General features: G+C 32.6%; 1 protein-coding gene across 2 annotated transcripts in view; it reads right to left on the bottom strand.

Moving 5' to 3' along the window:
• Nucleotides 1-673: 673 nt before the first annotated feature.
• GRIK2 (glutamate ionotropic receptor kainate type subunit 2) overlaps nucleotides 674-26,185 on the bottom strand; it is a 1,061,838-nt gene continuing 1,036,326 nt past the window's right edge. Inside the window, exons 24-25 of one of the 2 annotated variants that reach the window (XM_038554811.1) lie at nucleotides 14,782-15,032; nucleotides 674-2,365 (exon numbers count right to left, since the gene is read on the bottom strand). In XM_038554811.1, coding sequence (XP_038410739.1) covers nucleotides 2,201-2,365; nucleotides 14,782-15,032 — 416 coding nt within the window. In that variant the 3' untranslated portion in view covers nucleotides 674-2,200. The remainder of the gene's footprint in view (nucleotides 2,366-14,781; nucleotides 15,033-26,185) is intronic. The other variant, XM_038554812.1, reaches the window with a different exon arrangement.

Here is a 26,185-nt window from a genome sequence, read left to right as displayed (position 1 = left end):
AAAATAACTGACACTAGAAATTTTGAAAATACTTGGGCATTTAATATTACATTTAATCAGATATTAGCAACTTGATTATGCAACTTCTATGAGTTTAAAAAATACAGAGCTTTTTCCTCTTTATTTATTTATATTTTTTGGGGTCACCTGTCATTAAAATGGTTACCTTTTTTGCTTTAAAACAAATTCTTTTAGGATGTTAACATCTAAACCACATCATTTCTACTTGTCAGAATTGAGCCTATCTTCTCTCCCTTTGGTGAATTACACTGAATTATCGATGCACAAAGGAATTCTTAAACTGGACACAAGCTGAACTTCAAATATCATATAAGTAAACACCATTCAGTCTTACACAACTCTATTAATATAGTCAATATCCACTCATAGCAGGGGTAAGACCATGACTGCTCATTCTAAAACGGCTATTTTTCTCATTAAACTGCCCTAAACAGAAAGGTTACGTTTTATCCCAGTCCAGCTTTTCCTACATCTGTGTAGTTCATCACTGAGCCTTTTTCTTCTTTTCTCCAGGCAGTTGTGAAGTGGCCATCAATGATGACCTAGAAGGATTCAGGAAGTGTACTTCCCTTAATGCAATGAACATATTGTGCATTCTTATACACATACAAGAGAAAAATGAAAGTCAAAGCTGAAAGTAAAATGGACATAATTTTAATGATTTTTTTTTAATTTTGTGCATTGGATTCAAACAGCAAACTGTGTGCACTCAACTGTTATCACAATGTTGTCAAGAGGTCTGTGTCTTTTACCATTTTACACACAATTGTTCATTACAGTATGTTATCAGCCTCGTGGAAACCAGGGGTGTGGCATGGTAAGCAGTGGTGGTAGTGCACCTAGCTTTTATATTATCTAACTTGAAAATATTTCTCTTCTATGATTCCTTTTTTTCTTGATAAAAATAGTTTTCACCAAACGTTGGTGGTGCACACGCACTACCATTCATGCTTGACATCACACCCCTGACAGGAACACATGTTCTTATTTTGTTGATAAAAAGTATTACAAAAATTTCCATACAAAAACTATTTTCATAGAAATCTTGCATTTCCACAAATAAACCTGAACATTTTTTTGAAAAAAACTGCTCAAGAATTTTGTTCATTTAACATTGTGACTGTATTGATAAACGCAGTCCACTTCAAAGTTCTCCACACACTTTTCTATAGATGACCAGTCCCCTTTCTCCTTTCACCGGGATCTGCCCAGGCTCCATCAAGTTCATTTATAGCAGGAACGAGGGTTTAAGTTAACATCTCTGAATGTTAGAATGAAAGCTTCCATCTTCCACATAACCATCAATACTCAGCCCTCTTTTTCAACTTAAAACAAAGATTGCAAAACATCATCCTTTTTAATTCAGAATCTCTGAACCAACTGTTGCTTTTTTATTATTATTATTCTTGGTACAGGGTTGGGGAAAAGGTGTAAGGGGATAGGTAGGGTTCTGGTAGAGTCATATGTTAAATCTCCTGCCTTAGTCAATTTAAGAAAAACATTATTGCCTTGGTAATTGACATTTCTATCTCAATCAGTGACATAGACTGTCAAAAGAAAGAAAGAAAGAAAAACACTGATGAATATCTGCTTTATATTCCACTTGCCATGATATTCAGATTTGTTTTGCATTACATTTTTTTCACATCCTATAAACACATATCGTCTATTCAGATGATCATTATACTGAGTAGTTGGGGGCCAGTAACATCACCACCTCTATTATCTGGGTGTCAAAGGACTGTACTGTTTCACTACAGTTTTTGCTGATTCCAAGTATTCTTATTCTTAATGATTTTTTTTTTTTTTTTACTGGTTACCCTTGGGGGCATCGATACTCCACCTCCTGGCAACAGTTGGACTTCAAAAGGAACCTGTAATTTCTTACTGGACTGCATTTGAAACCAGCCACAAAATGCGCATGTAACATTCACTCAAAAGAAGGGAGGAACCCATGATAAACAGTGTAACCCAGTGTAACTTGGTTGATCCATGATGCTTGTAAATCAAGTCTGATCATTGCAACTGCTTAGATCACAGAGTCTCTAGTTCATAGACACAGCGGCATGAGGTAACTCATTTTATTTTGCACAGGTTGCATATTTCCACAGGAAACATTCTCGCTAAATTGTTTGGAAAAAAGACGACAGTTTGTGCTTGGGTGTCTGGCCTCCCAGCTTTATGCCATGGTTTCTTTACCTGGCAACCTTCTGTCGTTAAATGTGTGCATGTTGATAACTTCTTCTGTTTTCACAATAACGGGGGCCTGTGGCTTGTGTTTTAACCGACGCTGGCACTTCAAGGACATCCTCAGCTCTTCTACCATGGCGCTACAGAAGGACCTCTAAGAATAACACAGAGAATGAAATATTACAAAACAGATAAACTGCAACTGCCCAGAAATAATATTAAAAGCATTTTCAATAGGCTTGTCAACATAGCCACCTTGAAGGTTTGAAAAATTTCATTACAAAGGTTATGATTTGATTGTTGTACTTTTAACACACAACTCACGATAAGTAAAATATTTTATCAAAGTGGGCTAGTTTAAAGAAAATCTCCACCTGATAGTGAAATAAACTGCAAACAAGGAATGCACAGATACATATATGTTGAATAAGATTTTCAGATGTAAAACTGATTCATGTCAGAAAATATAAATCTACCTTAAAATTTAAATACAAACACATCTACACCAATCAATAACCAGAAATCCATTCTTGATTTTTAAACAAATTAGAAATGTACTACTTTTTAGATCACAACATTGAATATGAAAATTTTCTTTAAACATGGATTCTTTACTGTGCAGCTCAACAGAACAAAAATAGTGCTCACACATTTAGACATAAAAACATGGGAAATAATTTCTGGTATTCACTATACCTTTGCGTGATTATGCCCATAAAACTATTGATGATGATTACAAACAAATATGATTTAATCATGAAATGACAAACTAGCACGTTAAAAATACATGAACAAATATTAACTTTTTTTGGTCAACATCAGCTTGATAACTGAGAGCTGGCAAATAATTCATCCCATGAAGAAAAAATGACCCTACAAATATTTTTTTTTGAATTCCCATTTCATTGGCAATAGATTTGCTAGAAATTCTGTATGTCTGGGGCTCATTATTACACACCCCTCACAATTCCCATTACAGAGTCATATATGTGAAATAAAATTTTATTAGGCTTCTTCCCCAACTTAATTCAGTACAAGTGTTTTAGTTACATATAGGTCAGATTCATGAACCAGTTGCACATTGCAGTTGGAATTCAGATGGGCCGAGGCTTAGGCTCTTTCTGTGCAAGAATTAAAAATGTGGACAACAACCAAAAATGGTGACAAATATGAAAAATTTACACAATTCCAAATAGTGATATGAAAACAAAGTGGAATAAACCTAATCAAATTTGCATGTGAAGACTTATTTTTTGCTTTAGGTGTTGCTGCTTTCTTGTTTATCAGTTTAGGCTAATTTCAAAAGAATACAGAATAAAAATATTTAATACCATGTATGTGCCTTGTATTTTTTAAAAAAGTATTTTGCATGCATAATCTTTTGTGTCTAATACTTTGAATTAAAGTAAGCATCTCTGTGACAGAAAACTGATTCAGAGAAAAGAGAAGTCACTTTCTACTGCTCACATCTGAGACTCCAGCAAGATATCCTGATAACCCAATTTTGTGATTTCTGACCCCATCTTAGTATCTTTTTGTCCATTCCTGGCTATATCCTCATTGCTCTCATATGGGTTCCTGGACAGTTTCCTTAGTGGTCTTCCCAACTCTTTATCTAGGCTATTCCTTCCCCAAAGGCTCAGATGCCAGAAAAATCTATTTTTAAACCAGTTATTAATAGCATTTCTTTGTCCAAGAAACAGGTAAAATCCAAATCTGTTTTTTCCTATCATGACTTCTCTGATTTAGCATTCCCCCTTCTCATTCACCCTTCCCATTTCATTTTTCTCTATACACACTGTTCTCTGCTTGGACCTCCAGTGTTTTTCTCCTCTGCTTCTCCTTGTTCTGGGACCCTGCAGAGTTCTTTCATCTTTCATATCAATCCAACTTTACCCCTTACCTCAGGACATAACTCACAATTTAACTTAATCAGAAATCACTTTCCAATTGACCAGGCTTATTATTTTCAGTCACTTTGGTTTTGTCCTTTTAGTATTTTGCACTCATTATCATGTTTTTCTACATGGCCTCTGGGTCTTCTATGTATCCCTCTTACTAAATTGCAGAATAGAAATCAAGTTCTTATGGCACTGACTGAACACATATGTATTCTTTAAATGTTGACAAAATTTTAACAGTAACTACACATGATCCTAATATTTAAATTCCTACTTAACAATATGTTTAATTCAATTACTTAAAATTTTTTTTTCAGAAGCCTAGTAAATGCATGTATACAAGTTATCTGATTAATCAGGTAAAACTTTGGTATTTGTTTAATAACATAAAATTAGTAAAAATATTAATTTATTAGTACTTATAATGGGTGGTGATTAAATGCTACACATGAATTTCCCATTAACTACAGTTACTGCCATGCATTATTTATAATGTGTTAAATTATACAGTTCAGAAGTTCATGAATTATATTTCTATTAAAGGATTTATATGACACCTGACAGCCAGTATATGGACACAGTGTTTCTCATTGCTTAATACCTACTATTAGATGTACTTATTAAGAACATGATGATAATGATGATGAAGATGGTGATGATGACAACACTGTAGAAATGGAAAAATCTGACTCCAAAAGGGGGAAGAATACATAGTCTTGAGGTAACTTAGTCTTGGCTCTCTGTTGAAACATTTAACAGAAGAATTGATTAGATAATATAACAAGGTCAGAACTTGATGCCATTGACACTTTAAAATGTTATAGGATGTGAATAACGTTGAGTTGTTTGAAATAAGTCTTCACTTAAAATGAATAAATTTCCCATATGTTAAATAATTGATCAATTGATCACACCTTCTTCTTAGTAAACTCAATTTTTAGACATTTTGAATATATTAGTTCCAAAAAAATGGAATATATATTAATTAATTTTTTGTTCATACTAAAAGATTAGCCTAAACAACTGATTTCCTTTGGGAAAAAAAGTCTTATAAATATACATATCTATTCAAAGATAAAATGACTCTATTTTATTTCTAGTAAGTTAAACTGCCCTTAGTACCCTATACTTAACTTCAAACTACAAATAAAGGCATATGAAACTCTTTTTAGGCAATTTTATAATATGTAACATTTATAATGCTGCGTAATATAAAATGTAGGTAAAAAAGCTGCACCAATCAAAAACCACAATACTTTCATCTTTTATGAATTAAACTATCTTAAAAGAATTATATTTATAGATTTAGAAACTCTGAATATTATAAACATGTAATCCCACCATTACCATTTTAGGCTTTATCTATTCTACAAAGATATTAGAAAGTGAATATTCTAGTCAAGCAGCCTTTAATCAACTAACCAATAGCTTTGATTATTTAATGTCAAATTACTAATTTTACTAATCTTTTTTTTTTCCTCTGGATGAGCCGAATTTTACCAGTTCTCCTTTGATCTATCACTGTAAGTTTACCTAAAAAATAGTTTAAGTTACTAATAAAGTCACTGTGAGGCCATAGCTTCTCTTCTCACAAGTAGAATATTTCTTATCCTTTGCAAAACTATGAAAACCTTTAGATTTGAGCAAGAGTTTAGAATCAACATGGGAAATTTAAAGAATTTAATGATATCATAAAGTACTGTTCACTTGTGGCACCAGGGTAAACACCCTGGTGTTTTTCTTTTGTAAAGCTTTAGAATGCAAATTCCATATTTTAATCTGTAAGAATTTAAAGTTGAAACTATAAAAATGCTTGTGGGTTATAGTTAATTCTCTGTGCTGTATGTTGCCAAAAAATTACTAGGTCTAACTTTTAAATAAGGTTCTAATGTTCATTCAAGAGACAATGTCTTTCCTACTTCATATAATATTTGGAATTTTGAAAAAATGTCTTTTTATTGAACTATGAAATAAGGCTTTGGAAAACCAAGTGCAGTTAACAGGAGTTTCCTGGCTTATAATAAAGTAGAAGGAAAAAGAGGAGGAGAAGGAGGAGGACAGGAGAAAGGAGAGGCAGAAGAAAGAACTAAGGAAAAAGAGAGAGCAATAGAGAGGGAAGGAAGGAAGGAAAGAAGGAAGGAAGGGAGGGAAAGAAGGAAGGAAAGAAGGAAGGGAGGGAGGGAGGGAGGGAGGGAGGAAGGAAGGAAGGAAGGAAGGAAGGAAGGAAGGAAGGAAGGAAGGAAGAAGGGAGCTTGGGAGGGAGCAAGGGTGGGAAGAAGAAAAAGGAAGCTATGTTGCTTTTTTTACAAATCACTTCTCCTTACCACAAATTGTATCATTAAATAAAGTAAGTTTCTTAGGGTGAAAACAACAACAAAAATGTTTCTCCACATTAATATAACAGACTACAAAAAGAAAAAAGAAAGGCACAAGGATACTAACCATTATTAAAAACCTCTTTTAGTAAGTTTCAAAAGTTTACTAAACAGTGTCTGGATGGTAGGGTGGCACTAACCAAATAGAAGATTCCTGAAAATGAAAATTTAAATCTTTGAGCTGTTAGCATGTATAATTGCATTTAAATTAGTAAAACTCATAAAATTCACTATATTTCATGAGGCAACCTGCATTTACACATCTCTAATTCTAGAAATGATGAAGGCCTGGAAACCTTAAAAGTATAAATGTGGCTATTTTACATTGTTTTTCAATAAAGCTGTATTTTTATTTTGAGTACAATAAGACAACATAAATAGTCCACAGAAAAATGTTCTCAAAAATATAATTATTGGTGTGTCAAATAATTTATTTTTAATAGCTTTAACTTTCTAATTTATTGATGTGTTTATATGATCGCATGATGTGACAGCACTTGGCAAAGCTCATGATTTTTTTTTATAAATTAAAAAGCTAGTTGTAAATATGTTCCACATTGAATCCTGGCATAAACTACATTTTAGTTTAAGATCTTTATATTTAGCAATGTCTCTTTTAAAAACAGCAACTGATGAAAAATAACCAATTTGAATTGTTGAACTCTGAAGCTTGTCATTTTCATGTTGAATGGATGTAGTCATTTACCACTCAGAGGCAAAATAGTCATAAAATATTATGCAGAACTATCAAGTATGTATTTAGTATGTATTTTTTAAGGAGGAAAATCTATTTTATGTGTATTGCTGTCCTATTCTTTGATAGTATAAAAACTAAATGACGCTCCAGTATTCATTCAGAATAATTTCAACCATTTTTGCATATAGTTTCTATTTGAAATCCCACCAAAACATCTTCAAGGTACTTCAATCAGATTTGTAGCTCAATATTCTAATGCATATAGCATATGTCAGCTAAACCGTTTTGTTTTGTGCTAATCCTTTTAATTGTTTGTTAACTGATAATGGATAACCAGTCCATTCTCAGGCACTTTTCTAATTAATTTCTGATGCCGTAGGCCATTTGGCCAAGAATTACAAGTTGTGTGTCATAAAGACAATTCCAAACAGTCACTGTGATCCTTGCATAAAATTATCCCACATTAGATAATAACTAAATCAAATAAATAAAACTAAAATGGAATAAAATTATATAGAACATAATATGTGATATTTTTAATAAACACTTATTTAATATGACATATTCCTTTTGATTTATACTCTTTGTAAATGACAGGATTTTTACAATATCAAAGAGGTAATGCTATGCATCAGAAGTATAAATTGACATCAGGCTATATGAATGCAACAGTAAAGCAATGAGAGATGGAAAATGACTAGTTAAGGCACTTATGTCAAAAATGCATAAAGCAACTTTGATCTTGATATTCAGTTCTAGAGATGCTCTCATTTTGAAAAAAAAGTGTTATTTAGCTACACAGCTATCAGACAGGATGTTTTAGATGCAGGTTCTGTAGTGATCTTATTGCTTTATCACTTTTATTTTACAGCTAGAGAAACTCAAACTCATGACGTCATCTCTCCAAGGTTATGCATATAACCGGTATTAGAACTAAAAGAAGAGAGCTGTTCTCTTGATCATCATTCTATGAATGCTTTATTATATTAGCCTGCCTCCTGAACAAGGATTCGAATTTCAGTGGAGCCTTTTACCTGGACTTTGTTCTTAATAAATGTTAATCTTTGAATAGTAAGTAATAAATCAGACAAAAAATATGGGGCAAGAAGAAATACATTTTTTAATGAATAAAATGACAAAGCATTCTATGCTTTAGCCGGGGTTATTTTACAATGATAAACTTAACCAAAGATTAAAATATTCTCAGAAACCTTAACTCTTACAGAAACAGTTACTGAATATCTTTATATTGCATTTAGCAAATACAGTGAGACAGAGAAAAATGAAGCATCATTGTACATTTTTACACTTCCCCTACTTAAGCTCGAAAAAATCAATGAATAAGGTCTGACAAGCTTCAACACCACTTTAGTCAATACAGCTATGAAATGCATTTTAAGAAAAAGCAATGTTTATCATCACATTCTTGCTAGTAGTCATTATGATACAATTTTCAACAAAACATATAACATCCAAATATCTAATGTTGAATTCCAGAAAAGCTCTTTTTAAGATCCAGCAGTTAAAATGTATTAGCTTTATGAATAATAATAATATATTATAGCAATATCTGCTTATTTTATGCCAGACACATACAAAATACCAATGTATATTAACTATCTTAATTTTAAAAACATTTCATTTATGATGTATTCATAACCCATTTGTTTAAGACATATATATAGAAAGATTAAGTAATTTTATCTAAAGTTGAACAAATTTGAGAAAAGATCCTAAACCTTTTTTTTTTTTTTTTTTCTGATTCCAAAACTCATGCTTAATTGTCTAGGAAAGTGAAATAACTAGATAGTGCATAAGATCAAAGCCCACAATCTGTTTATCTAATTCAAACTCCTACTCCACATATTGTATCAATGCAATTTCAGGAAGAAGCTACCAGGAAAAATAGTTAAATATTTTACCTCGATTTTGTGCAATATAATATAGCTTAAATAGTGTACAGTAGGCATCTTTGACTTTGGGAAATACTTAACCATTAACCCTTGAGACACTTATCCTGATGTACACAATATGGATAATGATATTTGCACTGTTTTCCGGGTAACTTTGTATTCAAATGAGATATTACTCTTTAAAAATTCTAAAGTCATTTATAAAAGTGAGGTAGTATAATTATTATCTGTCCAGCTGCAATCTTAATTTTAAAACATCATTTATGTGCATAAATAGAGGATGACTTATCATAAATGAATGTTTTAAAAAATCCTTTGGCTGATTTGGAACTAGATTAGAGAATAAAATAAAGATTGGCATCTCATTTTTAGTATGATTTTATATTTATATTTAAAAACATTTTAAAAAGCCATCTAGTTAATCCTTTTATGGGTCATTGATAGTAATTGAGAGATGTTCTGCTCTGAGAGAAAGGCAGTAACATAAAAACAATACAAAATGGACTATGTCCAATGTTTGTTTGCAACTTTTAACTTCTGAATAGCAACATGCTTTATGGCTAATTTTTATTATACTGAAAATATACTTAGAACTTTTAACTTCTAAAAAGTTAATTGCAGTTAAAATTCTAAAGCACAGCTGTTCTGTGGTTTGTTAATAGGCATTACTTGCAAAAGGTAAATATTGAAATAAAATCTTTACTGATGATTTATAACACTGTTTATATTCTTATGCCTTGTGCAATAAACAGCCTCTTTTAAAAAGCATTGCTTCTGATAGAACAAATTCTTCAGCATTCTGAAGGTGACAACCTATTTTCATTCTTCTGGTTCCATGAAATACAGAATCAGCCAGCTTTGAAAAGTGTTTTCCATGTAAATAATCTTTCACCCAGGATCCCTAATCTCTCAGGATTAAACTAAACCACTCTGATTTTCTCTTTGTCATTCCCCCAAATTGCACTGTTTCATTCACTTGTCCTTCTACCATGAGTTACAGCTTCCCTCTACATTTGTTATTCAACTATAGACTGAAGAGCATTCTATGTGCCCTTAAAATCTTTTGTTAACTTTCAATGTCAGAAAAACCATCATTATTTAGAGATTATCTAGAATATAATATACCAGTGTTCTATAATACAAATAACAACATTGACTGAAATGCACTATATCTGGAAAACAACAATACCAAGTAGTTCTTAAAACATACTTCAATCATACTAAAAGGTAGTTCAAATCAATACAAATTCAATATCTGAGCGATAATTAATCTTTTTTTTGTTTCTCAGACATTTTGATTAAATTTTGTTAATAAGTAATAAGAAAGAATATTTTTGTTGCTAAGTCTTTTCATGTCAGGAAACTGAAAGATTCATGTTCAAACTGTTCAGTAAAAACAATTTTTACAGGCAAATCCATTTTCAATGGCATGGGAATGAAAATATTTCTGTATATAAATCAGACAGAAATTAAACTGTATAAGTTACATTACTATTCTTGCTGGAAATCAAATTATGTGTATCTTTCAAAAGAGGACATACTAAAACATTTAAGAAATGAGTGATTTTAAAAATGAATTAAACCATAATTATGTCATAAAATAGTTTAATTAAAATTATTACAATCACTTCTAAGTCATGCTTACAAAACTGATATATTATCATAAATATTGCCAGACAAAACAAAACTCTTAAGTAGCTTTTTTCAGTGATAAGTAAGACTTAGGAGGGGGAAACAGGACCTTTCAAGCACATCCACGTAACCTGAAATTTACTGATAATTGCCTCAGATATATAACAGTTTTTTTGGATTCTTGCTGGATGAAATTTAAGTACTTATATTTTTTAAATCAGGGAAAAGGTAAGGCAAGAAGAAAATGTACCTGTTGATTAATTACTTTTCAGATACATTCAGAAAGGAAAAACATTTTGAGGATCTTTCCAAATGGTCAAGTTACACTTTGGACAAACCAGAAAAATAAATATTTACTTTGAAATTTCAAATAAATGAAAAGCAATGTATCTTTGATGCATTAATATTTGCATCAAAATTAAAACCATGAAATATTATAAAAATTGCAATACACCATCTTGTGGTTATCTGGAAGGAATGCAATTATGGGTTTTGAAGTTTAAGGTCTATATATTTCAGCATTTTCTTCTATTTTCAGTTTTAACGTGACTTCCTTTAAAAAAATGATACTTTCTTATACTACTCCTAATTATTGAAAATATTAAAAAGTTATAGCCATCAAGACCTATTTGTTCTACTAATATTTTACAAAATACATGCTTATAAGACATTTTATTTTCATCTTTAAATAGTAATAATAATACTTATTAACTTTATTAAGTTCTTTGTTCAGTTCTCAGTAAATAATTATGGAGTAAATGAATCATTTCACAAGTATTTACCTCATTTTTAAAATTTAAGAAATGTAATTAAAGGCACAATTATGAATGCAAATAAACTGAATTTCTGTATGTCTTCATGAGTATCTGTGATAAGAACTAAGAATATTTTATGGCTAATTTTAATAAATTAAGTAAGGTGTTAAACAAACTGTATAGCTCAACTAAATAAAATAATTTCCTCAAGAAAACTAAAAAATATTTGAGTCCAAGACCTAGTTTATTATAATAAATAAAATGGGTCATTTCTAATAAATCCATTAGTATTTACTTTATAAACACAGTTCTTTTGAACTATATAGAACTATAGTTCTTTTTTATTCCCTACAATATATTTTATGTTTTTCTAAATAGTTTCTTAGAATCAATTTCATCATTAATTTTAAAAGATAGAAAGACATAGATAAATAAATAGATGATGAATAGATCAATCTATTTTATGCCAACAGGCACTGTTTGAGACCTGGGAGATATAAACCAAAAACAGTAGATCTTTGTCCAAAAGAACTGAGATTCTAGTAGGGAGAGAGGCAGCCACACAGAAACCAACAAATATGAACAAAATAGTGTGCTAAGGAAGAATAGAGATGTGCATAGGCTTCACAGAGAAAAGGTATCTAGACTTAATGATTGCTGTGGTTTACAACGGGCAAAATACCTTCCCAACTTTCTCAAAGGGGTAGGAAATGTTTTTGGAATGATGACAGTACCTGAAATCACCTAAGTAAAAAAAAAAAAAAAAAAAGTAAGATATATACGTCATATTTTTTTCCCAGTGGAATAGGAAATGAAATCTGAACACCACCTTGTGGAAATAGCTGTGTCCTGTACCCACATTCATTATATCTACTGATTAGGGAAAGCTTCTGGGGCAAGTAGATACTTACTCTTGAATGATACTAGTCTAAAATAACTAGTGGGAGTTTGCCAAGTAGAAGAATGGTTAAGATTTGCTCAAGTCAAGTCGAAGAGGATTTTAAAAAGCTGAATGACCTTGGAAAATTGAAAGTAATTTAATCTGACTAGAGTAAAGGTACAAATTGGGGAGAAACAAAAAAAATGAACATTAATGGTAGACAGGCACAGATCCTGAAGTGCCTCATCTGCTAAGCTAGGGAATTTGGATTTCATTATGGAAGCTATGTGGAGACAGGGTGTGAAAGCACTGGGGACTGTGACTAATAATGTTCCTGTAGTACCAGCACAGTTTCTTTTGTTTCATCTGCTTTGGTCAAAATAGGTACATTAATTTCCCTTTGATTGCTTAGAAGGTCATACAGGTCCATAGAAATTCAAGAGAGCTGACTGATGCGTGGAAAATTCAACCAAACTAGTTATAGTAAGTATGAAGAAGATTCTTTTACAGAATTAAATCCCTATATTCTTTGTTTGGGGGTTTCATTGTTTTGTTTTGTTTTTCAACAGACTGCTTATAGACTAATTGTGCATAAAGACACGGCCTGGGCAAATCATATGATTAGAACACAAAGAGACAAGGGCAATAGAACACCACATATGTCAAGAGATTAATTCATTGGTTTTATTTTGATACTAAGCTATAAATGAAAGAAAACCATTACAAATGGAATACTTGAGGTTCCAAATAGAAAACCTGAATTCCTCCTGTAATTTTTGGGCTCATTTTAAGCATTAACTAACTAAATGACACTTTTATTGCAAATTATAGTAAAGAATCGAAATTGACGAGTTAATGGTTTTTTGTCTTTGATTAGTCCTTTGGATTTGATTTCAAAACTTATTTTGACACTACAGAAAGGATCATAACATAAAAAGCATATTTAGATGTATTCATCAGTCACACCAGTGCAACAAATATTTGATTTAGCCAAATCAGCATATATAGTCATCCTGAATGTTGTGGGGAAATAAATCATATGATTTTCTGAATTTTTCAAACTTTTTAATTGGTTCTTTTACTCAAGGACAAAAGGAGACTATGAAAATACTCATTTATAAAAACATTATTTCTAAGTGTTAAATACTGTAGTCAAGTAAAAATCAAGTAAAAAACTAGAAATGCCGTATGTAAAATTTTGATTTCAGATAGGATAAGTAATTGCAACATAAATTACCAAAGACAGAGGAAAATGTTTTTGTTTTTCAAAAAATAGTTTTAAAGGTGTCGACGTTCAAAGAATATTAGAAAATATATTTACCCATTAATGTATGATATTATTTTAATTTCATATTTTTGCTCTTCATATTTACCAATGAAAGTTTATAAATCTTTTAAATATGAAGAATATAATCCTACTATAACACAGGGTCTAAAGATTAAGCCCTCAAAAACTATTTTTTTAATTAAAAACAAAAGAGATGTTTATCTACAAAAAGTAAATGAGGTGCCAGAAGACTTAAAAATGGTAAAGCAATATTTCATGTTCAGAGCTATAAATTTACATACAAAAAGTGTCATGTATCATCTGAGAGATTTTTCTATAAATATTCTTCATATTTATAGAACTGAGGATATTATAGCACTAGAAATATATAATTTGAATGAGATTCACAAATTTTTCAGGAATGGAACAGAAAGACATTCATACAAAAGACTAAATGTATTAAAATCCTAAGAAAAAATGCCATAGTCTCAATATTTTTGAAGGTTATATATATTCTTGTAAGACTCTGGTGCAAAGGAATAGGGACTTATTAAGAAAAACAGTAAATGGCAAGAAAGAAACCACAATATTTTCACACATTCACTAATTTAGAAAATAAACTGTAATTTTCACAATGCAATTTAAGATTTATTTCAATTAGAAATTTATTGGGCTAAAAGTCTTCAAATAAAAATTTCATTTACCCTCTAACTTGAAACTGTTCTTCAGGATTGCATTTTAAAATGCAATCTATAAGTATCTATAAGTATTTTTTCCTTCATTTTACAATTTAATATCTATAAGTATTTTTTCCTTCATTTTACAATTTCCAATTTTGCTTCCATCATTAATTGTATTTCTCCATCAAACTAATTACAATGAACTTCAAGTAGCAAGAGATTCTTTTTCCAGGCTTCAATAAATGGAGAAATAGTCACTTGTTCTGAAGCTGGCTTTAATTTAAACATATTATTTTAAATTAAAAATCACGAAGGTGATCATGATTCTTTCTGTGAACCTTGTTAGATAATGAATGGCGGAAGACAATTAGCGGTCACCGTTGTAAGCATTACCCTTGGTTGGAAAGATCAAAAATAGTTTGTTTTATTATAACAACAATTGATTTAAATTGTAAAAAAGTGACATTTACCTTTTCCAATTGAGCGTTTTTTTTGGATTTGTATAAAAACTCTCCCACTGCCACAAAAACTGAGAGCACCAAGCCGGCTGCCAGAACAATGAAGATGCCACCAATATTTTGAACCCCCAGGGCACTGGCCTCTTTGCTCTCCTCCTCTGGACAACCATTGCCCCTCCACCACTTCTCCTTCATCATGTGCAGCTTGCCTTCCTCTTGCAGCTGAAGAATTGCTATGGTGATTTTGTCTCTATATGGAGAACCTAAGAAAAGAGAGGGAAAGTTAACTATTTCAAGGAAATCAGAGTTTTCTAGTTAAAGGTTAACACAAAGAGAGGAGGGCAGAGCTTTTTCCAGATGCACCAGGGTATGCCAATGTTTATTTTCAGGAGAGAAAAACAACTGGACAAATGACAAAGAATAGAAATATAATGGGATAAGTAAGTAACGACATAAAGTAATGCCTTTCTGATGTTGAAGGGTAAAATAAAATATGTTTTTAAATCAGAAAATGTCTGCTTTGAAAAGGCAGGCAACTCAGAGCGTTGGAAAATAAGTAAAACAGAAATAGAAACCTAAAAAAGATATTGATAGAGTGCAAGGATATTTAGCTAGTGTATAGGAATCATTCCACACTGAAACAGAGCATTGATAAACCAGTAATCTCTATTTTTAGGAAAGTTGTGGGGAAAATTGTGTTATCCAGGATTATGTGCAATAATTTAAGGCAATCATGATCAACAAGCTGTATTCAAGGGTAGCTAATACTTTGAGAATAATAAGTAATCACTTCTATTTTTTATTTAACCCTAATAACAGAAATAACAGGCTGTACAGACTTTGATCCTTCAAAAACCCTCCTGGTAATATGTTGTAAGGATTTTTGGTAGTTTATTTATTATTTTATGCTTTGGGGCAAAATGTTCTCTCCAGTGGAAGCAACAACACAAATGAAATTTAGTATTTAGGCTGACAGGGGTAGATATTCATCTGTTTTAGCTATTCTCTCATCCAAATGCTACTCTGATGAAAATATTCACTTTAAAATTTGCCCCTCAAGCCACTTCAGGTCTCAATGGATAAACCTCGCCCATATTACCTTCTACCTTGATCACTAACTGGACACTCAGCGTAGGTCACCTAGTATTAGCATTATTATCATTTACCTTTCAGGATATGACTTATTTTCCTATATATATTATAAAATCTCTAGTATACATGATATTTATCTATTTATGTATATCTATCTATCATCTATGTCCTATCATCTATCATCTCAATATTTTCTCACATAATTCTCTTTTCTCAATATTCTCTCACATAGTAGGTCCTCAACAAATGTTTTATATTATGAGGAGAATAACGTCTGACTGAGGTATTCCTAACATAATGCAAGAGTAACAACCTTCAGTCTCTCTGACATGTATTTAAAAACCATAAATTGGGCAGCCCGGGTGGCTCAGCGGTTTAGTGCCACCTTCAGCCCAGGGCCTGATCTTGGAGACCCAGGATCGAGTCCCACATTAGGCTCCCTGCATGGAGCCTGCTTCTCTCTCTGCTTGTGTCTCTGCTTCTCTCTCCCTGTGTCTCTCATGAATAAATAAATAAAATCTTTAAAAAATAAAAAATAAAATAAAAACCATAAATTAAAGGCCATGTGCTTGGCTATCCAGTTTTCATTAATTCACTGCATCTAACCTACCACCAGCTTCAAGGTCATCTTGACTTTGAATTACCATTCTGATTAACCATATATATTCTCTGCAAAATAAATATTTGATTGAGGAAAAAATCTTTAAGCAGATTTTCAGTTCTTCAAATTAATTAAAATATATAGCATCTGAAGCAGATTTTGTGCTGACAGCACTTGTGAAAATGGCCACATGTGACCAATATAAAATGTGGTTTCTCTTTTGGAAATACAAGTGTAAGCAAAATTTGGGATGATAGTGACTTGAAAAGTAGACTTTCAAATACGGAAAATTCTTGATCCAGCTAAGAAATATTTTGAGTCAGTTTATTTATGGTCTTGAACAATACTCAAAGACTATTATTTTATTGTTGACTTACCATACCCATTAAACTGCACTGGGGTGTTTATTCTAATATCTTCAAACACAATATTCTCCTCTACATTCTCAAAATAAAGCACAGACAAACAAAAGCAACTCACTTTTCAACAAATGATAGATACACCTTGATTTCTTGCTTGGCTGAGCTTCCTATTTCCAACACTTACAGTAAACACAAAAATTTCCCATTGCTAGTAAACAAACATCCCAAACATGTTTTCCAAAATAAATATAGTAATGTGTAAATGGAATTTGGTTTAAATCAAAGCTACAAAGTGAATGTACCTCATTTTGAGGTTTTTAACAAAATAAAATATAGGGACCATAACTGATGACAGTAAATCCTTGCCATGTTTTACCTGTCATCCTGCCATCAATTTAGTTCAAGGAATTATGTTTTAAAGAAACAATAATTCAACAACAAATCATTACTTTTTTGGTACATCATTTGATGCTCCTGGGAAAGCATTTCTATACAAATACAAGTTGAAGTCAAAGATGGGCTGAAATTTCATCTAGTTGAAAAATCTCAAAGACACATTGAAATCAAAGAACAAAAGTATATTTCATTCTCCTTGTGACATGAACAGCCATGCGCTTAGCTCTAATGAAGTGAACAGCCATTAGTTAGATAGATAGAGCTTATGTTTTGCCCAAACACCAACCCAGCTTCAATCTATATGCTGGCAAGCAAGGAACTCTGGGAGCATTGAGTGGCAACCAGAGAAGCTACCTCCGAGGAAGGTGTGTATTTTCACAAGAGGACTCTAAGATCGATGAGAGAACTACTGAAGAAATGATAAATTTGTCTATTATAACACATACTATTGTACCTAAAAGTCAATCCTCAAATGCTAAAAGGACAGACAGCCATAAATGAATGAAGAAGTAGTTTAGACAAAAATATCTGAAAAATTGCAACATCCACAGTGGATAACTTTCACTCCACTTTTATTAAAACTGAGAGTTTCAACACAAAGTTACCAGATATTTTATTTTATTTTTTTTGTGGTAACACATGAACCATTCTAAAATTCTCTACATTAGCTATTAGAAATGACAAATACCCACCATTTGCTTCAACGTGGATGGAACTGGAGGGTATTATGCTGAGTGAAGTAAGTCAGTCGGAGAAGGACAAACATTATATGTTCTCATTCATTTGGGGAATATAAATAATAGTGAAAGGGAAAATAAGGGAAGGGAGAAGAAATGTGTGGGAAATATCAGAAAGGGAGACAGAACGTAAAGACTGCTAACTCTGGGAAACGAACTAGGGGTGGTAGAAGGGGAGGAGGGCGGGGGGTGGGAGTGAATGGGTGACGGGCACTGGGTGTTATTCTGTATGTTAGTAAATTGAACACCAATAAAAAAAAATAAAAAAATAAATAAAAAAAAAATAAAATATTGGCAAATAAATCATTTTTTGAAAAAAAAAAGGCAGGATATGCCAATAACCTCTTAGAGCTGAATTTAGCCTTTCAGTTTTCACTAGGAAATCTCTGATTTTTGGTTCTTTTATTTTCCTGCTCACAATGAGATTTTCTTTGGTTATTTAAACATATAATCCATACTGACAGAAAGGGACTCTTATGTTTAAAAAATGTATTTTTTACGTTTCCAAAAGACCCCATTTACCAGATAGAAAATGTTGCAGCTTACAAAAGGAAGGAAGGAAGGAAGGAAGGAAGGAAGGAAGGAAGGAAGGAAGGAAGGAAGGAAGGAAGGAAAAAAGAAGCAAATGAAACAATTTTCATAAAATTGTAACTTCATTAACATCCCTCCCAACAGTTAAAAGCTCCTTAATAATAAACCATGATTATTATAAACAATTAATACAAATCTCACCGAGTATTTCAGTGCTAACTTGCTGGGTTTAGTAAATTGAATGGATTCCCCCTTCCTTCCTCCCTTCCTCCTTCCTTCCTTCCTTCCTTCCTTCCTTCCTTCCTTCCTTCCTTCCTTCCTTCCTTCCTTCCTTCTTTCCTTCTCTCCTCCTTCTTTAATGGCTCTTCTATTCCTTTGCCTTTCCTCTGCTCTCATATTTTCCTCTTTTTGTTCTTCTTGCCCTCTCTGTCCTTTCATTCTTTTCCTTCCTTTCTCTTCCCTGCAACCCTTCTTTTCTTTTCTTACCCTTCTCTCTTCCCTACCCTTCCTCCTTGCCTTCCTTCCTACCATTTTAAATTTCTTACTTGTAATAGGAAAGCCACATGTTATTATATATACTTGATTCTAAGTCGATACACAATTTATTGATTTGCATATTTGATTGTCCTTTTCTTCACAAACTTGCAATTTTAAGTGTGTACCAACATTTCCTTCTATTTTGGAACTTCCAGATAGTAGATAAATGATAAAAACAAATGAAGTCAGCATTATGTTTAATTCCTGGGGAGGCAAACTGATTGACAGTTTTTCTTTAAAGGTTGCACAGCAAGTTATCTAATATTTGACATGCTTTAGTGAAATATGCTAAAATCACATTATCCATATACTGGCAATCTCCTATCCATCCAGCCAAAAGTTTCTCTACTTTCAAATCAGGCTTCTCTGTATGCTTTAATCAATTACAAAGGTCAGTAACAAGATTACCTTTGCTTTCTAAAGCTCATTACACCAATATTTCCCAAACTAGATTTTCCCCACAGACTTCTTTTTTTTGGTAAATGTACATCTATGTTTCATTTTTAAAGGACTGCTCGGTCAGATAAGCTTGAAGAATACGCCATAACAAATACATCTCTTATAAATTTACATTATATAGAAGGAAACACAGGCTTCCATCTACTCATTAAAAAAGGGGGAAAAAAGTTTTTAAAAAGCTTGCTTAAATTGATTAAATTATCTTTAAGGAATTTTTTTCCTGCACATCTGTTAACATCCACTTCAATTATTTTATTTTAACTTCAACTTGAAAAGTACTGTCTTAGATAACAATAATTGCTTCTCTTTTTTATAAGATTTTATGTATTTGTTTGAGAGAGAAAGAGAGCAGGAGCTGGGGGTGGTGGGGATGGTCAGGCGGACGAGGGAGAAGCAGATGCCCCCACTGAGCAGGGAGCCCAAGGAAGTATGGCTTAATCCCAGCACCTGAAGATCACGAGCCAAAGTCAGACACTTAACCATCTGAGCCATTTGAGCCATCCAGGTGCCCCAATAATTACTACTCTTATTACATCAGTACTCTGTCAAGAATATGTTGTTCCTTGTTAGATAGATCTTCCTGTTTGTCCCTGCTTAGAAATCGTCCTCTCTATCTTTGAATTTACACATCATTACACCATAGGTCATTAAGTTACATCTTTTTTCTTTTGTATGCTCTTTTTCAATTATTGCTCTATATGCTTCATGAAGCATCAGCTCATAAAAAGTCACATCACACTGCTTGTCTTAAAACATGTCTCCACACCTGGCTTTCAAGTTCCTTTTATAATATACTTTTGGGAATCGAGAGTTGTAAGAGTTACTTAAATATATTTGTATATCAAGTTGATTAAAAAAAAACAATTTGGGAGGCAAAAGTACATAGCCTTCATTCTTCCTAACTGTACTCAAATCTTTCAAACATTTTATTAAATGTTCTGAGGGGCTAAGTATTGCTCTTTTTCTTAATGACTAACCCTTTCTGTCCACTTCCTAGAGGACTTCAGTTTCTTTTCTTTTATTTTATATTTTGTAGTTATCCAGGTCATCATGATAATATTATGTGCTGTAAATGACTTAGAATTAGGTAACATCATAGTAGCCGCTCTGAGTCTGGGAAGCTATTTCTATGAAGTACATTACTCATAATTTTAGATTTCTTCTAGCTGGTCATTACTTCAAGATATTGTGAACTTTCTGAAATATAGTTGTGTACATGTCTTGTGGGTATGAGGCTATACCATAATCACTAAGCATATTGACTCCAAGGAGTTGACTCAAAGAACTTTAATAATTCCTGAGTTATTCCTCTTCTTTAAGAGTTTCATCTGATAAATGTTTCTTAAGATACATACCCAAAAACTTGAAGTCCTTTAAGTGGTAGCTTAAGACCAGGCCCCTCGTCACTTACTGATAATCAACTATCCCCTATTTTTTTTTAAATTTTTATTTATTTATGATAGTCACACACACAGAGAGAGAGAGAGAGAGAGAGGCAGAGACATAGGCAGAGGGAGAAGCAGGCTCCATGCACCGGGAGCCCGACGTGGGATTCGATCCTGGGTCTCCAGGATCGCGCCCTGGGCCAAAGGCAGGCGCCAAACCGCTGCGCCACCCAGGGATCCCTCAACTATCCCCTATTGATCTCATTTCATCCACCATCTAGTACAGTGCCTGTCATACAGTAAACATTCAACAAATGCTTTTTGAGTGAAATATTGAATCAATTATAATATGTCAATTACGCTATAGCCAAAATAAGGGTAAAATTTCTGATATTGGATATCTTCTCGGGCTCTTGTTAAATTCAGTAGAATAAGTAGAGTACAGAAACAGTCTTACTTCACACTTCTAGTATTGACCATCTGGAATAAATAAGGCCAAGTAAGTTTAAAAATTCTTATGCAGTCCTTGTATTTAATCAACAGCCAACAGTTTCCCTCAGTCAGTGCCTTAATAAGTAAAAGACTGGTTAGCCCAAAAGATCTGAGGGTGTCTGCTGGAAGCCTCAACTTTCATTCTCAAATTATAGTGCTGCTGGCAATGTTAAATTTTATGAAATGGCTCCCTACTTCCTATGCTGAGATGAGTGCAAGGTGCCATAAATGCCCAATAAATTTCAGGAGCTTTTAGAGCTGTATCTCTCCTTACCATTCTTTACATGATAAAATCTTCCAATAAAGATAGAACCAGATCACATTCTCTCAGAGTTTTTGCTTCGGCAGAAGATGGGTTTTATTATCTTAAAGGACACTTTCCTTACCCCCATTTGTTTTGAAAAAGTGCTATGACAAATTTTACATTTATATTTCATATTCAATTTTATATTGCTGTTTTTCCAGTTTTATATTTAATTGAGTCAGTAACGTTGTTATACAGTACCATTGTTCATTTTCTCTTAGAATTTGTCTCAGTTTGTAACAAAAAAATAACTTCTGTGATTGTTTAATGCTCATTTACCCTAACAAGCTATAAATTCCATAGGGACAGGGGTTTTATCTGCTTTGTTGGTATAATACCTGGGACACAGTAAAGACACCATATTTGTTGGATGTACACATGCATAAATAAAAGAATGCATTAATTACTAAATAATTGCTCATTCATGTTTGCAATGTTATCTAGTCATTTCTTATGAGTCCAAACTATATATAGATCTTTAATCTATGTCTGATAATTATAATACATTTATTTCAAATGAAGCATTTAATTTATGTAGCAGCTAAAGATCTTTATGGAGCCCATTTCACACTTCCTGTTAGGTAACAGCTAAATTGGTGTGGAGTTACTGTCTTCCTCTTTGCATTTTCTTTTGAGGGATCCCATCAAAAACCTTCAATTTGATAGGAGTCTAAGGAATTCACTAATAAGAATAATAGAAATAGAAGAAGATTAATCTTATCTTGAAATCAAACTATCAACATTTTAATCACAGAATAGTAAATGACAGATAAAAGTGATCCATTTTCCATGATACTTTGTAATCTTTCCACATCAGAAATTTAGGAACATCATTTTCTTGTTTAAAATTTTTCAGTGGTGCTCTAGAGCTATAGAATAAAATCTCCATTCCTAAATGTGTCATACAATCCTTTTCTTCAATCTATCACAGGTTTCTCTGATTTTATGCTCTTTTCCTTACACCTAACTGGCTAGCATTACACACTACTTGTACATCTCATTGCCTAGAAAGCCCCACTTCTTCCAATGTTCTGTTTGAACTTCTTCTCATTCAGATAAACTTCTGTTCATTCTTCCCTATATTTGCACATTTTTTCTTGACTGTATATATATATATATATATATATATATATATATATATACAGACAGGATCCCTTTTCTTTGGTGCCATAGCACATTGTAGATACTCCAAAACAGCATTTGGTGCATCATATTCTAAAGTTTTTCCATATTTCTTTTCCCCTGGATGATGATATGAATGCTCTGGGGGCAAGGACCATGTATAAATCATGTGGTTTTGTTGTTGTTGTTGTTGTTGTTGTTGTTCTTGCTGCTTGTTTTTTCTTTACTAAATGACATGCACAAATATTGCTTAGCACAGGTACTAGATTCTAGGAATATAGTGATGAACAATGTCACTTGAGACCTACCCTTCTAGAGATTTCACTGCAACAAAAAACCACAAACATTGTATAAATTTTTACAAATATGAGGATCATTATAATAAAGAACAAAATATTATAGAATCCTGTAACAGATAGAACTATTTTAGTCTGCTGAGTAAGTACAAAAAAGGGTTGCATTACTTTGAAAATAAGGGTTCAGAAAATAACTCTTTGGCTGCTTATTGACTACTTTTCTTATATTTTCTTTCTAACATATTCCTTTAGGAAGGCATATGTGAGAAAGAAAAATGACAGTGAAAGCATCCCAAACCTACTTAGTTCATTTCTTCTAGATATAGAAGATAGAACTAGGTACAAGATATCAGAGTCATGATGGAATGGAGCCAAAGATAAATGCATTGTTAATGTAAAAATGAGAAAGGAAAAGTAAAAAAACATAAGGCAGAGACTATATGGATTCAGGGAGTAAATACATGTATAGATATCAAGTGGATGTACCACCAAGGGCGTAGATACAGTAAATTTTAAAGTTAAACATGTAGATTCAAAATCAATAACTGGCTTAAACCGGTTAGAGGTTGTGTATTTTTCCTCTGTTGTAGACCTCAAAAAGCAATGTCTTTATGACCTCCATAGAAAAGCAATGTAAATGTATTCTATTTGAAGGAATATTTGAAGAATCCTCTGAAGAATATTCAAGTATCTAAGATCACAAAAGGAGATGCTTATAGGAGGCACACACACTGTATCAATAAAAAATTCAAATTATAGAGTATGAGTTTTAGCCAGTTGTCTTTTATTAATATTCTGAATATTCCCTAGCCTATGTGGAAAGAATAAGAAGGGCAAATATTATCAGCATATAATGAAAAAGTAAACTATCTTCACTGGTTCTGACGTCTTTCATATATATTATTTAAAAGTAGCTGGTGAAGTAGATTTGTAGTCACATTTCTTCTCTGGGTATTAAATCACAAAAATCTGAAACTAAATATGAAAATAGAAATACTTTTATCCCAGAATCCCTGCCTTCCTTACAATTTTGCATCTGCATGGTAATCACTTGAATAGTAGTAATGGAAATGCCAGGAATACCTTCCTAACTTTGCTGTTTTCATTCTAAATCTAATATCAAACTGTAATGAACAAACTACAAAAGTCGGATCATTTTAAATAAATTTATCATTGTAGTTAATCACCAAGAACCCCAAAACTGGGGAGGCCTGGGTGACTCAGTGGGTTAAGTGACAGACGTCAGCTCAGGTCATGATCCCAGGGTCCTGGGGTTGAGCTGCATGTTGGGCTCCCTGCTCAGTGGGGAGCCTGCTTCTCCCTCTCCCTCTTCCTCTCCCTGTGCTGTTCCCCTGCTCTTGCTCACTTCTCTCTCTCAAATAAATAAATAAATAAATAAATAAATAAATAATATATCTTTAAAAAAAGAACCCCCAAATTAGGAGAGAGGATAACTTTCTGAAGAGAATAAGTATCTATCCTTTAAGGTGGAGCTCAAGTTTGGCCTGACTGCTTTCCCCTCACTGAAATTTACCCACTGAGTCTCTGCATTTCATAACAGACCACTTGCCCATCTTGTATTTTCACTATTTGGTGTTAAATTCGTTTTTCACATTTGTCTTCTTAAGACAGGGGATGATGCATATCTATATTTTTGTTCATTACTTTACAGAGCCAAACAGATTAAAGCATAATAAAATTTCTAATAGATTAACCAAATACCAAGGAAGAATACATATATTTAGAGATAATCTTCTTTGAATACATCTTGGAATTCAGTTCACTGAAGATTCAGGAAATGTTTAGAGAAGGAAAAACTTCATTTTACTTATTTACATAATGCTCTACAATTGAAATTGCCTCATCTTTATCAATCACCTTCTTCCCCCAAATCTATGCTTAGCTAACTATAGTATACGGATTAAGTGATGGTAAAACCCTAATCAAATTCCATAGAAAATCATTTCCTTTTCTTAAAAAAAGATGTGTTTATTTTTATTTTTATTTTTATTTATTTTACTACAGAGAGAGAGAGAGATAGAAAGAGAGAAAACACAGGCAGGAGTGGGAGAAAAGACAGAGGGAGAGAATCTTCAAGCAAACTCCCTGGCGAGCATGGAGCCTGACCCAGGGCTCCATCCCAGGACCCATAAGATCATGACCTGATATGAAACAGAGTCAGAAGCTTAACCAATTGAGCCACCCAGGCACCCTGAGAAACACTTCTAATTGGTTAGGAATGGGTCATATAAATAATCTGTCTTATCTATGATAAATTTAATATGTCTGAATGTATAAAGAATAGAAAGCAAAAATATAAGATATAAATAACTTTAAAACCACAGATATGTCCTTTCCATAACTCAAGACAGTCCTTTGTAATTCTTTGTGGTACATATGTTCTTATGCCAATGCTATAAATGTAATATGTTTAATCCTTATTACAATCCCAATTATGTAGACATGATTCCTCCCCATTTACAGATAAGGACACTGAGTCTCAGAGAGGCTCAATAACTTCAATTAAGACACCTGGAACACTCAGGTGGAACTAGGATTAGTACATAAGTCATCTGACTACAAAGGCCACATATTCCATACAGTGTGTTAGGAAATGCCTCTCATATAAGGGCCAGCAAATGCAAGCTATTCATCTTTGGAATTTAGAATTTACACATTTTACCTCAGTGCTTTGATTTTTTTCTTTTTTTGAATAAGAATGATTCATTGATCTTACTTAGTCGTACTAACCAAAGGATAACAATGTGGCATAGTCAATCTGGCTAGCTAATCTATACTAGAGTTTGAACCCATGGCTTTGGGCTAATCAGCACAAGACACTAACTAAATGAACGGAATAATCTAAGGTTTACACAGAAAATCTATCAGAAGTAACTCTGTTTTTGTGAGAATTACCCATTTATGTAATGTTTGGGCACCATTTGGTCAGCATGTACAATATTAATGAAGACTGCTCACACCAGTGCTTATAAATCATCAAATTCCCTCTGGAAACTTCCTAGATTCTAGCATGCATAGTCTATTGACGATGTCTGTGGAGCAGGCATAGCTTACTGAGTCTCTCATCTGTTTTCAGTGACA

This window comes from Canis lupus, chromosome 12, assembly GCF_011100685.1.
Source record: "Canis lupus familiaris isolate Mischka breed German Shepherd chromosome 12, alternate assembly UU_Cfam_GSD_1.0, whole genome shotgun sequence".
In the NCBI taxonomy this organism is placed as follows: domain Eukaryota; kingdom Metazoa; phylum Chordata; class Mammalia; order Carnivora; family Canidae; genus Canis; species Canis lupus.
The sequence above is the reverse complement of the archived record's forward strand: the minus strand, read 5'-3'. Positions and strand labels throughout refer to the sequence as shown.